This window comes from Pelodiscus sinensis, chromosome 1 (assembly GCF_052426305.1).
Source record: "Pelodiscus sinensis isolate ZL-2025 chromosome 1, ASM5242630v1, whole genome shotgun sequence".
Taxonomy (NCBI): domain Eukaryota; kingdom Metazoa; phylum Chordata; order Testudines; family Trionychidae; genus Pelodiscus; species Pelodiscus sinensis.
In genome coordinates, this window is record NC_143052.1 from 212,191,618 (window position 1) to 212,205,811 (window position 14,194).

At 41.5% G+C, this 14,194-nt stretch overlaps 1 protein-coding gene across 4 annotated transcripts in view; it reads right to left on the reverse strand.

The window, feature by feature from the left end:
• The window catches only part of CNKSR2 (connector enhancer of kinase suppressor of Ras 2), a 372,258-nt gene that overhangs the window by 114,132 nt on the left and 243,932 nt on the right, over positions 1-14,194 (reverse strand). For all 4 annotated transcript variants that reach the window (XM_075913326.2, XM_075913323.2, XM_075913322.2 and 1 more), the window contains 2 exons: positions 8,587-8,720; positions 1,875-2,086 (listed from right to left, as the gene is read on the reverse strand). In XM_075913326.2, coding sequence (XP_075769441.1) covers positions 1,875-2,086; positions 8,587-8,720 — 346 coding nt within the window. The remainder of the gene's footprint in view (positions 1-1,874; positions 2,087-8,586; positions 8,721-14,194) is intronic.

Genomic DNA, 14,194 nt, shown 5'->3' on the forward strand with positions numbered 1-14,194 from the left:
GCAGTCCACACAGTAACTACTGGGAAAAGTATCATGCAGCATAACTCACCTATTGGTAGATCTTTAAGCACCCTACTGTTTCTGTGCACCTAAACTGTGACCATATCTATGCTAGACCTGTGTCATTAAAATCCTAATGCAGCTCAGGACCGGACTACACTCTGAAGCATCCAATTCTAATAGATGTAACTTAGTTGCATAATGCCTAGAACACTTTAGAGAGCCATGTGAGCTATAATAAAAATGTGGAAACAGTTCAAAATTAGAGGGATGATGAGAATTTTACAAGAGGGTTGATGTACAGTGACAATTCTTTTCAACAGCAATTTTGAGTCAACTGTTGACAAATCCTCAAAAATATTTCCCAATGATGGCACTTCTCTGTATAATCAGCGTAGTTTAGAAAAGCATTCTCTAAAACCAGTGCATGCATGGAACAATTCTTATATATCTGTGACCATACTGGAAATTTTTCTTTTTAAATTGAGTGAAACAACGCTAATATGAAGTACTAAATTACAATTTCTCTGATTGCTCAGAAGACTGTATTATCACACGTTCATTTTACTGCAGTATAAATTATTATTCTCAAAATACTAAGGGCCATGCTCATCCATACCCCATGAAAAAACAGAAAAACAAAATCAGAGGCAAATAATGGGTGAGGCAGCAGATCATGTTCAGTATTTTGTGCTCAAAGAATCATTAAAATATCTGTACCTTATGTCCCGTTTGGTGGTTAAACATATTCAGTGCAATGGTCACAACCAACATATACTTAAAAAAATAATACTGCAATATGTGTGCTGCTCGATAGACTGAACACACACAAACATATGGTATTATTTTCTCTACTGTTGAGGTTTTAAAGGTCCTCATGCTTCATGTTATCATGCTTTGATTGGTATAATGAAATCATGTTGTTTCCCTCAGCTACAATTCCAGCAAGGGGGTTTATTACTGCTTTGAAAAAAAAGAGGTTTGAGGGCTCCTAAACTACCACATCCTATAATTTTTATTTTACATATACAGAACAGTCATTGACTTCTACTTGTTTTGACTCTTTCCTTTAAAAAAAAAAAAGAAGTGAGAGCTGGGGTAAAGCAGACAATAATTTGTTTAGGATGGTCCAGGGCTAGTCTCCTCCAAACCTCTCTTTTTAAAAGGTACCCTTAGTCATTAAACAGGTGCATCTTTATGAAAAATCATCCTTTAATATTCTGTATGTATATTACACAAAATTCTGAGATTATTTTCACAGCTTGAGTTCAGTTTGTGTTTTCTCTCCCAAAGGATTTCAAAAGCTTGGCTGCAATCAAGGACTGAGTATGGTGTACTGAATCTCTGTACTGTGATAAATTAATTCCACTTTGTCTTCTCCTTAAAGAAATGTGGTATCTAGATTACCATAATTATTCCAACATGCAGCTTACACTGAATTTAATAATTAATATAGAACAGCAAAAGTACTGAACAGTATTCTATAATGTGCTTAGTGAAATTTACAGCAGTCAAAATAACTTGTTAAAGGCAAATTGATTCTACACAAGTTAGTATACTCCATACATTTTGATTATTTTTTGGAGACACCCAACACTTAGTGGAACTTCTTGTTTGGCCACGGAAAACTAGGAAGACTTCAACAAAAGGTAAAGTATGAGACTAATATGGTTGAAATGACTCAATAGGGGTTTTTTTTATACATAATATAAAAAGCATTTAGATGGAGATCTTCCTATAACAAAATTCTTAGAAAAATCACATGGATCTACACACATTCTCTATTTTAAAGAGAAGCATAAACCAACCCAACACATTTACTAAAATTCAACTAGGGGATTATTTGAATTAATCTTTTTAGAACAATAGCATACCATAGGTTGGAGTACTTTCTCTTCTCCCAGAGCCACCTGTTCTTCCTTTCTCATATTCATAGCAGTATAAGACTGCATCTTCTTCAACCACATTAAAACGCTTCCGATATTCCTGGTCAAGAAATGAATTTGGAGATTCCGAGCCTTTATGAACTGGCTTGCCCACTATGTGTCTGCCAATATCATCACATGGAAGATTTCCCTTTTCATCCCTGTAGCAAACAAGAGAGAGTGAATTAATTTGAGATAGAACATTGTTTTTACTTGAACTTTTTTAAAGAGTTTTGGTACATATCAATATTTATATAATCAGGAAATAGACAATATAGACTAGAGACACGATCTTCGGGAGTGCAGTACTAACTGTTCTTTATTTCTCTGCCAATTGACTTCAATTGGAGACTGAATTAATTTCTTCCTAGTCTTAGATAGACTGTATATGTTGACCCTCTGGGCATTCTACAATGCCCTTCTATCTTTCCTGGTCTTTTGAGAAAGGTGGTGAACAATGAGAGCTTATTTGCGCTGCAAGGTAAGCTAATATTTGGATTTTAAAAAACAACAACTAACATTGTCTGTTTTCAGGTAAGACGATGATGCTTGCTTTATTTTTAATGTGTTAGGGTATGTCTACACTAGCCCCCTAGTTCGAACTAGGGAGGCTAATGTAGGCATTCGAAGTTGCAAATGAAGCCCGGGATTTAAATACAGGCAGTCCCCGAGTTACGCGGATGCGAATTACGTCGGATCCGCACTTACGAACGGGGCTTTTCTCGCCCCGGACCTCGCGGGTGGCGGGACCACCAGATGCGCAGTGGTCCCGCCACCGCGTCCTCCGGGGCGAGAAAAGCTGCTCCGGGTGTCCCTGGTCTGCTGGGGGGGGTCCCCAGCAGACCAGGGACACCCCGAGCAAAGCCTTGGAGGCGGCGGGGTCCCACGCCTCCAAGGCTTTGCTCCGGGTGTCCCTGGTCTGCTCAGGGTGTCCCTGGTCTGCTGGGGGGGGGGGGTCCCCGCCGCCTCTGCGGCTTTGCTCGGGGTGTCCCTGGTCTGCTGGGGACCCCTCCCAGCAGACCAGGGACACCCTGAGCAGACCAGGGACACCCGGAGCAAAGCCGCGGAACCCCGCCGCCTCTGCAGCTTTGCTCGGGGTGTCCCTGGTCTGCTGGGGGGGGGGGCGCAGCTAGTGCGCCCCCCCCCCCCCCAGCGGACCAGGCTTTTGTTGTGGATGCCTGGGGTAGAGCAGCTGGGGTGCTTTGCTCCGTGTCTCCCTGGTCTGCTGGGGGGGGGGGGCGCAGCTAGTGCGACCCCCCCCCCCCAGCGGACCAGGCTTTTGTTGTGGACGCCTGGGGTAGAGCAGCTGGGGTGCTGCCGGGTTGGTCCTGGGGGGACCTACCCAGCAGCACCCAGCTGTTCTGTCCCAGGCTCCAGATTCAGCCGCTGTTGAAACGGACCAGTGGCTGATTCCAGGAAGCTGGGGGCAGAGCAACTCTGCCTCAGGCTTCCTTAGTCAGTCCCTGGTCAGTTTCAGCAGCAGCGGCTGAATCTGGAGCGAGTTCCGAGTTACATACAAATTCAACTTAAGAACAAACCTATAGTCCCTATCTTGTACGTAACCCGGGGACTGCCTGTATCCCGGGTTTTATTTGCATCTTCCCGTCCGGGTGCCATTTTTAAATCCCCTTATTCCGAACTAACTGCCCGCGGCTACACGTGGCAGTCAAACGTTAACTCGAACTAAGTCCTTAGTTCGAATTAACTGTTACACCTCCTGGAATGGAATGTAACAGTTAACTCAAACTAAGGACTTAGTTTGAGTTAACGTTTGACTGCCACGTGTAGCCATGGGCAGTTAGTTCAGACTAAGTTGATTTAAAAATGGTGCCCGGATGGGAAGATGCAAATAAATCCCGGGCTTCATTTGCAGCTTCAAATGCCTACATTAGCCTCCCTAGTTGGAACTAGGGGGCTAAGGTAGACATAACCTTACAGGATGCTGGAGTCATGAATAGACAACTTTATGTTGTGAAAAACATTGATTATGTACTCAGAAACAGAGAGAAGTGTGTTACTCCCTGGGTCACAAACACTAGCTCCTGATGCCCTCAGACTATCATTCAAGGTCACCCTTCAAAAGAACTCTGACCAGACCAGAACAGACTCTGCTTAGTTTATGAGTTGTGATAATATAGTAAGGTATCTACAGGTAGTCCCCGGGTTACGCGGATCCGACTTATGTCGGATCCGTACTTACGAACGGGGCTTTTCTCACCACGGAGGATGCAGACAGCGGGACCGCCCAGACGTGCCGCAGTCCCGCCGCTCGCATACTCCGGGGTGAGAAAAGCTGCTCCGCGTTTCCCTGGTCTGCTGGGGGGTAGGGGGCCCAGCAGACCAGGGAGACGCGGAGCAAAGCAGCGGAGGATGCGGGCGGCAGGACCGCGGTGCGTCTGGGCGGTACTGCCGCCCGCGTCTCCCTGGTCTGCTAGGGGGGAGTGTAGCTAGTGTGCCCCCCCCCAGCAAACCAGGCTTTTCCCGCGGACGCCTGTGGTAGAGCAGCTGGGGCGCTGCCGGGTAGGTCCCCACAGTGCCGCACCTCGGCGCTGCGGGGACCAACCCGGCAGCACCCCAACTGCTCTACCCCAGGTGTCCCCAAGTCAGCTGCTGCTGAAACTGATCAGCGGCTGATTCCAGGAAGCCCGGGCAGAGCAACTCTGCCTCGGGCTTCCTGTAGTCAGCCGCTGGTCAGTTTCAGCAGCGGCTGAATCTGGATGCCAGTTCCGACTTACGTATAAATTCAACTTAAGAACAAACCTACAGTCCCTATCTTGTACGTAACCCGGGGACTGCCTGTATTGCCCCCACAAACTTCATAGCTTGAGTGCTGGAAAGATTATTTCTGGAGTGGATAATCCTGCATGACATACCTACTTACTGCGATAATGTCCCGAGTGACCAGAAGATGAGGTAAAATGACAACTGAAGTCCTTGGCCCATTTAAGACAGCTAAACCCCAACCTATTCTGAAGATGTAGTCATAAGCAACAGATACAGTAGTCAAAAAACAATAGCAAACTTCACATGCCATATGGAGAATGACTATAGCATCTTTAGCTCCAAAACCAAAGAGCAGTTTGCTAGTTGTAGACTCTTCACAGGCATTGTAAAGGGCTTGGGATTGCAAAATAAATCACCTCAAAAGCACAAGTTTTTAGGACCGAAGTTCTTCATTTCTAGCTCCCAAGTATCATGTGTGCAATTCAGCTAGTGACTATGCTGTCTGTTTGCTAGCATAATTTGTACACACTGACACCCAACTGCTAAATATAAACCTCAGTGCTTCTACCAAAATTTTGCTTCACTGCATTTGGTGTGAAAAAACATATAAAAGTATTGTCTAACTGTATGTATGAAAACATGGTGGATGGGTAACTCTGGCCAATTAGAATATATGAATTCTAAATGACTGTCCCACAAAGAAGATAAGCTTCAATATTGCTCCAATTGAACATCCTCTATTTCATGTGACATGTACAGTTTCACTGGCAACTCTTGTCTCTGCTGTTTGCAGCTACTGTCAGATGCCAAGGTAATATGGCAGAAGTGGGCAATAAACCAGAGTTGGCATGCTAGGGAAGCGGTGTCCTAGTTTGTGCCAATTCCCTCAGCTCCCATTGGCTAACCCTGGTGAACCACATCCAGCCTGAGGGCTGGTTATTGCCCACCGCTGTGATATGGCTACAGGCATATACAATATGCATCAAAGCTATTCTCCTCCAGTAATAAAATAATTATTGCCTTTGCTGTAGCGAACAAGAAGGCTAATAATAACAGCTAGCCAAGAGAGTAGCATGAGCCTATATCATGGTACACAAAATAAAAATAAAGACTTGTGTAAATGCATATAATTGCAGACAAAAGACTGCTGACATGCCAGAACAAATCTTTTCAATCAAGTCATATTATGAAATATATTATGTGATGGGTTTGTGAAGTGAACTCTAGTTCAATAGGATAAAGCTGACAAAAAGATTACAGAAATGCACAGCTTAATCATGCTATAAGCTCAGTGCACTGAACTGATAAGTTATTGATATAGTATATCATTATTGTCAGTTAACACACCAACTTTACTAGCATTTTTTATGCCTAGAATAAATCATGTAAAGGATGAATTTTTAAGCATCACAGCTTCTGGTTACAGATGATTTTAAGATGTTGAAGTAGGATTGCATATTAAAAATGCTGTGCAAAACAAATTAATTTTCTCATTTAATAATATACTAAAACAAACAGGATTAGATATTTGATAAGAAATTTATAGGCATTACTTCTCTGGGACCAGAAATGTATTTTAGCTTCAGTTTCAAAGATAAATATAAAACTTCTCCATCTAAAGAGAAACCTGAATAACTTTGACCTCTTTATGCGCTTTTCTTTTAACCTGAAGTGTTTAGAATTAAACATTAGAGATATTTTTTCTGATGGCACAATGTTCTTTCAGTACTATTTACATAGAGATATGGTATCATCCAGTTATTAGGTGAATTAAAGACATTTTCATCCCCTATGGGCATTTCAAACAAAATGCCTGGCATCCTTTTTTCTAAATAGGAGAAAAAAAGCCCTAAAGAGAAACTACCTATATGGTTCTGTCATTTTTTTAAAGATACACATTGGAATAATAGTTTAAGCAAGGGCAAACTAGGCTTCATGCTACATAGTGACAGAATTTACATTTTTTCTAAAAATGAATGATGGATTAGATAAGACAATGGAGTGACCAGGAATGAATTACAAGATTCATTTCAGGGCTTCATAGAGGCATTAAAAGATCAGCAGAACTATGACCCAGAAATTCAGTATACTTCTCCAAAAGGTTTTAAATATCCCTGAAGAAGCTGGATTTCTCATAAAAATGCAGTCCCTCCCCTTTCCCCAGTCTCCTCACCCTTGGATAACCGATAAAAAAGTCTTGTCAACATCAGGCAATACATCTTATCAACCGGCAGGAAGAGTCACTGCTGAGTGACTCCAATTAACCCTCACTCCCAGGAAATATGCACAATGCTCTTCCAACATAGCTTAGCAAATGGAATAAAAGGTTGCCAGGGGACAAAAGAGCTTTTTCAATCATAACTTGATCATACAGAGTTCTCTACACACTAACACCAAAACATTTTAAGAAAAATCTGAACCATATTCTCTTGGTATTCTCACTTCATTCTAAGGCATCAGTACAGCTTACAGTGCATATTTTACTAATGTATTTGTTCGCTATAATAAAGCAGTTTTAACATTTGTATTGGTCAGCCCTTTCACACAGTAAGTGACTGAGTGTGCTCCCCCTTATAAATGAAAAGCAATGGGGATTAACTTAATTGGGACTTGTGGCTATCAACCTCATGAAGCTGACAACTTGCAACACCCATGTAACCATCTTGTGATCACCTGAGGGCTCGTGACTCCTACTTTGAGAAACCCTGCTATAATATCCATACAGGATTACAAAGGAATGGCAGGATATACTGTGGTAGCGTACTGAACTGGATGAGTGTTAATAGGCAGCAAAGGACAGCGTGATAAACTGAAGGATGAACCTGCTGCTGTTCTGGCTCCTAACTGGAGGCTGACAGCTCAGTCAGAAGGAAAATGTTCTGTGACAGAGGAAGTCAGCTGGAGACTTGATGGGACAGCAGTGAAGGTGGCTATTTCTGCACAGAGTGGCATATATATTTAAGAGAACAATTGGGTAGCTACAGAATATAGGAGAACGAAAATCATACCTCAAATATTGCTCCTGCAATTTGCTCCAATGTTATTACATAAAATGTATCTTAAAAAGGAATGACAAAGGCTATAGAAAAGTAGCAATCAATTGCACTAAGAGCCTCTCTCTTTAGTTCAAGCTGTAAAGATTCACATTTTTAGCTCTAGAGCAAGGGTGGGCAATAAAACAGCAGCGGTTCATCAGGGTTAGCCCCAGGCAGGCTGCCACTACTATGTTTGCCTGTGCCTCTGCAGGAATGGGTGATTGCAGCTCCTGTTGGGTGCGGATCACGGTTCCCAGCCAACAGGAGCTGTGGGAAGAAGTGCTCTGGTTTGTATTGCTTCCTGTAGCTCCAATTGGCTGGGAATGGTGATTAACGGCCAACAGGAGCTGCAATTGCCCATATCTGTGGAGGCACAGATAAATATAGAGGCAGCAGCCTCTCAGGGGCTATTCCTGGGGAACCAGATCTGGCTCGCAGGCCGGTATTTGCCCACCCCTGTTCTGGAGAGTCTCATTTCAACCTCTGACATTTTTTTTAGTTTTGCTTCAGGGTTTAAAACAATCTTTCACTACTAGAGATTAGAATGACACCAAATTAGCCCACATCTACCTATTCTGAGAGTCTTGAAACTTTTTCTGCACTACATAGTGTAGGCCACTGCAGGAGGCACGATGCTGGATCCAGTGTAGTTATTCTTATATTTCTAACAACTAGTCTGATCCAGTGTAGTTATTCTTATATTTCTAACAACTAGTCCAGCTCTGTGGGATAATATCAGAGGCCTCCTTCCTTCAATCCATATACAAGAATATGTGCTTTCAACAAATGTAAAATTTTTCCTTCCTTTTGTCTTCAATTAGTTTGAAGGCTCAGCCATTTTACAAATACCATTCTTTGTCCATAAACCGTATTAGCCTGCAACAATATCATTAGCTTTTTACCTGGGAATGTAAGGCTCTGCCGGAGGAGGGGGTATGTAGAGATCCTGGAGTGCTGAACTGTCTCTTTTAGTGGGTGTGCTGATTGTGCTGGATGGTGTAGCAACACTGCTTGTAGGGCTTCTAGGAATAAGCGGCTGGTAAAAATAAAAAAAGGGAAAAACCCACATGGATATCTTGTAAAAGCTAGCATATTCTTATTTTCAAATTAAAATTAAATTTAAAGACAAACTTCACATACACTGATAAAATAAAACTTTAAAATGAATAGTTTTGATGTTATATAATTATTTTATACTTTCTGAAAAATATTCATATTAAAGAGAAGGGATATTCACAAACCATATAAGGGACATGAGCTATTCTTGTGAAACACCTCCTCTTCACACCTTTTCTCCTTCCCTCTTGTTTAGGACAAGAAGTTCATTGCCAGTACCCGTAAAAAGAGTCATGTAGATATACCACTTGGAATATCATTAATGTAAGTAACCCAGAAGTTAGTGATATTTTTAAAATTACTCATTAAAAGGAAAACTCTTATGTTTACAATAAAGGTTAATCATTAAAAACATATTATTTACATTCTAGAATACCTGTGCTATTATGTAAGAAATAACTGGAAGTTTCAGTCTTTCTACAGCTTTGGATATTGTAGCTCTGACTTAGTATTTTATACATAGAAATATTATGATACAGAGCAAATGGGAGTCTATTCTTCTTCATTCTTCAGGGAACATTTCACCAAATAACCCCTTCTATGTTACTGTGCATTTTCTACCTATCCTACCCAAGCCTTAGTCAGGCAGTGAACGCCTCCTTTGCAGACTATGCCTGTAATCTAGCTACCACTCCAGCTTGGTGTTCTCCCTCTCAATATCTCTGATTAATAGCTCCATCAGTTCTTATATCTCTTTCTCTGAGTGTGAAATGGAGAAGAACAATGAAGGAAATAAGAGAGACTCTAGTTTGCTTAGCCTCACAATATTTCTGCTCACTCGCATTCAGTTTTGGCTTTTATGATAACCATACTAGAAACGAAAGCAAATGCCATTATTTTGATCCATGCTGAGTAATTCTAAAATTAAAAATATGTTGGTTTTTATTTTGCTTTGATTTTAAAGAGCTCACTCTCCTTCTTTGTTAAAAAGAAATGCCTTGAAGAATAAATCTTAAGGGCTTGGAAGTACACAGTGGTCATGACAGCCATAGATTCCTCACGTACATCAGTGCTTTAGGACACAACTATTTCATTTTGTACTTTGAACAGAAAAGCTATGAGATTGGGCTAAAAGGACAGTATACATAGAAGACACTTCTGTAATCTCTGTAAAGAATAAATTGTGACAAGCCAATGGGGCACGTCTGAAAAGTGTAATCAGCTCTCATTCCCCATATATTAATCGTGGCACTTCTGCAGCGTACCTAGACTACACCAAACCCTGAGGGTTTAATACTAGACTTTCTTCCAAATTTTCACCTTCTGTAAGACAGCAATGAGCTGCTGCTTTCTTAGTAAGTCAATTTTCAGTTTTGCACAATAGTAGTAATTGGATTAATCAGAATTGTCTGCATATTACTGTAGTATTTCCTTTTTGTATTTTTAAATGTTGTTAGAATCATCTGTGCCATTCAGGAGATCTGAAACATCTTACAACCAAGAAAGGAAATCCTGTGCCACAGGGCATCTTCAAAACATTACTTGCAAGTCCTATTGTGTTAGACTTCACTCTGGAATTTTTGTTGGTCCAATGTTAATCTTGCATTGTGTTTTTAAAATATTAACTTTAAGGTCACTTTTCAATCCCGCCTTGCTGAATCTTAGTAATCTATAACTGTTAACAGGTGTGTACTAAACCACTGAAGTGTTTTCTATTCGTTTGCTTCTCAGTTATTCTAAAAATGCTGCAATGAATGGGTACATCTAGACTACAATCCTCTTTTGAAAGAGGCTTTTTCAAAAGAATTTCGAAAAAGCCTCTTTCGAAAGAGAGGATCTAGACTGCAACTACTTCTTTCGAAAAAGCAAGCTCCTTTTTCGAAAGAGAGCACGCAGGTAGTCTGGATGCTCTCTTTCGAAAAAGTCTTGTTTGCGTTCAATAACGCCTTTTTTGAAAGAGCACTTTTGAAAAAAAAGGCATTATTCCTCGTGAAATGAGGTTTTCCACAGTCGAAAAAACTGCCATGTTCTTTCGATTTAATTTCGAAAGAACGCATCAGCAGTGTAGGTGAAGTTTTTTTGAAAAAAGGCCCCTTTTTTAAAAAAAAAAAAAACCTGTAGTCTAGACACACCCAATGTGTGTCCCTCAAACTCTGATTTTGTAAAAAATGAAACAAAAAAACAATAAACAAATACACAAACTTCAGCCTCTGTTTCAGGGAGGTCAGGCAAGGGGAAAAGATAGCAAGAGGAAGGAATGGATAAAAGACTATATGAGTATTAAAAACAAGCATGAAATTTAAATCAGTTTCAAGAATTTCAAAAAACGCAAAAAAACCTTCTGAACTAAGACAATAAAAATCTCGTCTTGAAGATTTCAATCATGAAAAATAACTCAGAATCCTAGAACCATCTAGTAAAGCAAAGCATTTTCTTTCCTTTCTAATGTACATTCAGCATGGGCAGTGCTTTTTCAGGCTTATTGAGTGTCAGGGAGAGTGAATTTTCCTTTTAGAACATGGCCAGGTGACACCCCAGTGACCTTGATTCACTATGTTGTAAGAGCAGGGAACTAGCAAAGAGTTTCCCTGTGTGTTGGCCAAGATGATCCTCCAGGCCTTCTATCTGTATATAAGACAGACCCAGCCTCTGCTAAAACTTTTTTGTTGCAATCTGGCAGTCCTAGCAGTATCACTTCATAGCAGGTAGTAAATGAGTCCAAGATTTTGTTAAGGCAATCTAGGTTTATCAGTTGGTTTGCTGTTTAGACTAGTTCTGACAATGGGCTCTGGGTATTTGATGGATTTATGAGTCTTTAGAATGAGAGACTGTGGTCTCTCCACTGTTCAAATAAGCCAGTAGAAACTCTGATCTTGCCATGGAAGATGTGATGTTCACTCCATTAGCGAACAGTATGTATACAACATCCTGCTGAATGGGGTTAGGGCTCTGAAGAGAACTTGATGGAAACCCTTAGTTTCCATGTTGGGCAGCTGAACTTGGGTTATGATATCAGAGTTGGTTTTTGAGCGGACGTTGAAGTCTCCGGGGATCTGATCAACTCTAGTGTCGTACTGGACAGTAGCTTTATCAGCACTCCCAAGAGAGTACGAGGTTTTCAGAAAGTTAAGAACTGTAAGTAGATTCTACAACTTTAAGCACAAAGTTCTGGTGCACTGTTCCAAGACAGAGCTAAATGTATTCTACCCTTGCAAAATTCACCCGTTCATCTTATTCCATAAGAGCAGAGAAGAAACGCGGCAGTAAGGATAGAATTAGAAGCCTACTTTTAAACCAAGAAATGGAAAAGTGAAATGAATTGTCACTGCCAGATGTTAGTCACTGTTTTCAACAGATAAGACAGAAACAAGCTCTTCAAAATGTGTCAAATTTGGCTGCCTGGCAATAGCTCAACAAAGTGTTATTTCATTGTGATGGCTGCCATCTTGGGCTACAGAAGCTCAGCTTTCATTAAAAAAGAATCAAACAAGTTAGGTCATTATGGTTTGAAGATAACCTTCCAAATGAGAAGTAAAAGCAGTTCATAATGGGATGAATACCAGAACCTAGAAAGAGCTTGGAACAATAGCTGTTAGGTATGAGCCTCTCTCACATTTCAGCTCAGTGGGGTGTTAAACTTGAGGCCTAATTCCAACAACAGTCAGAATGTTCAATGTTTAAAGACCAGAATTGTGGTTGGTGAGCCAAGCATGAAAGAAAGGAGTAGGAGTAACATATTAGAAGCAGAAGTGAGTGGAGCTCTGATTCTGGACAAACTTGCAGAGTACAATAACTTTCATCCACTCTCCCCTCACCCCCAACATTCAACCACCAGGGTATCTCAAAGCATTTTACAAAGCATTTTACAAAAATAAATCAAGCATCACAACATCCTTGAAATGAAAGTTAGGAAAATCGGCACTGACATACGTTGTTTTCCACACTATGGAACTTATAGAGTCTAGAAGAAAGCAAAATCTTTTTTCGCTGCTATGTGTAGTAGTGCTCTTGTCACTAAGGCCTGGTCTACACTATGAGGGTACGTCGAAGTAATCTATGTTAGGTTGATTTTATAATGAACGTGTCTGTAAAACCAACCTCTCTTCCACTGACCCTAAGGGCTTTTAAAACTGACTGCTGTACTTCACCTTGACAAGAAGCACAGCGCTAAATTCTACTTTCCTGGGTAGAATTTGGGCTAGTGGATACACAACACTGTTCAATGTTTTTTGGCCCCTGGGAGGTGTCCCACAGTGCCCTAATGTGACTGCTATGGATAGCACTATGGTGTGCTGCACTTCCAGGTACACAGGAAAAGCGCCAGGAACTTTTGCATTTCATTCCTTTTTTGGTCAGCATGATGAGCCCAGCAGCACACCTAACCATGAGTGTCTAGGGTCGCAAATGAACTCTTCAACCTAGGAGGAGATATTGGATCTGTGCAGAAAGAAGACTCTGTGTAAGCAGAACTCTGAACCAGAGGAAGAAAGGCTGACATCTATTCCGAAATTGCACAGGGCAGAGAGTGGTGGAGGCTACACCAGGGACACATAGCAGTGACGAGTGAAAATAAAGGAGCTCAGGAAGTATACCAGAAGACAAAGGAGGCAAACAGTCACTCTGGGTCAGAGCCACAGACATGCTGCTTTTATGAACAGCTACATGGCATTCTAGTGGGGGCTCCAACCAGGATCCCAAACCTCTGTGAATACTTTCCAAGAGACTTTACAGGCAGCCTCAGGCAACAGCAAGGAGGAAATTGTTGAGGAGGCGAACATGCAACAAGCAAGCAAAAGATCCCTTCTCCCAACAACCAGGACCTAACTCTGGAGCCAATCCCTTCCTAGGACCTATTGTTAAAGTACCCTGATGACAGGGAAGGCACCTTTAGTGAGCACACATTTATAATGACATTACAATGGTTAAATGTCATTGGGTTTAATGTTTGAGTGGCACTGAACAATTGGGATACAGTGGCATAATTGGGATACAGTGGTGGTCAGTCCAGCCACACAGTCCACCCACACTTTTAGGTCCCCCCTAAAAGTCTGCTTATGTGCCTGGAGATGGACCACAAATCCTCCCTGGATATCTCTATAAAGCTCTTCTGGAGGTACTCTGCAATCCTTCTCAGAAGGTCTCTGGGGAGGGTTGCCTTATTCCGCCTTCGCAGTAGAATACCTTACCATGCCAAGCTGGGAGTAAATGATCTGGCACTATTGTAGAGACCAAAGCAGAGCAGCAAAAGGTCTCTGCCCAGATTCATGCAGCAGCCACTCCCTTTCCTGCTCTCTCACCCTCAGGAGGTTGATATTACTTTTGATTACCTGGGTGAAATGAGGGAAGTTTTGTAAGTAATAGTACTAAGACAATCCACCTTCTGTTTGCTGATCCCCAACAAATTATAGACACAAGGTGTGCTGCCCTGTTTATGACTGGCTCAAAGGGATCATC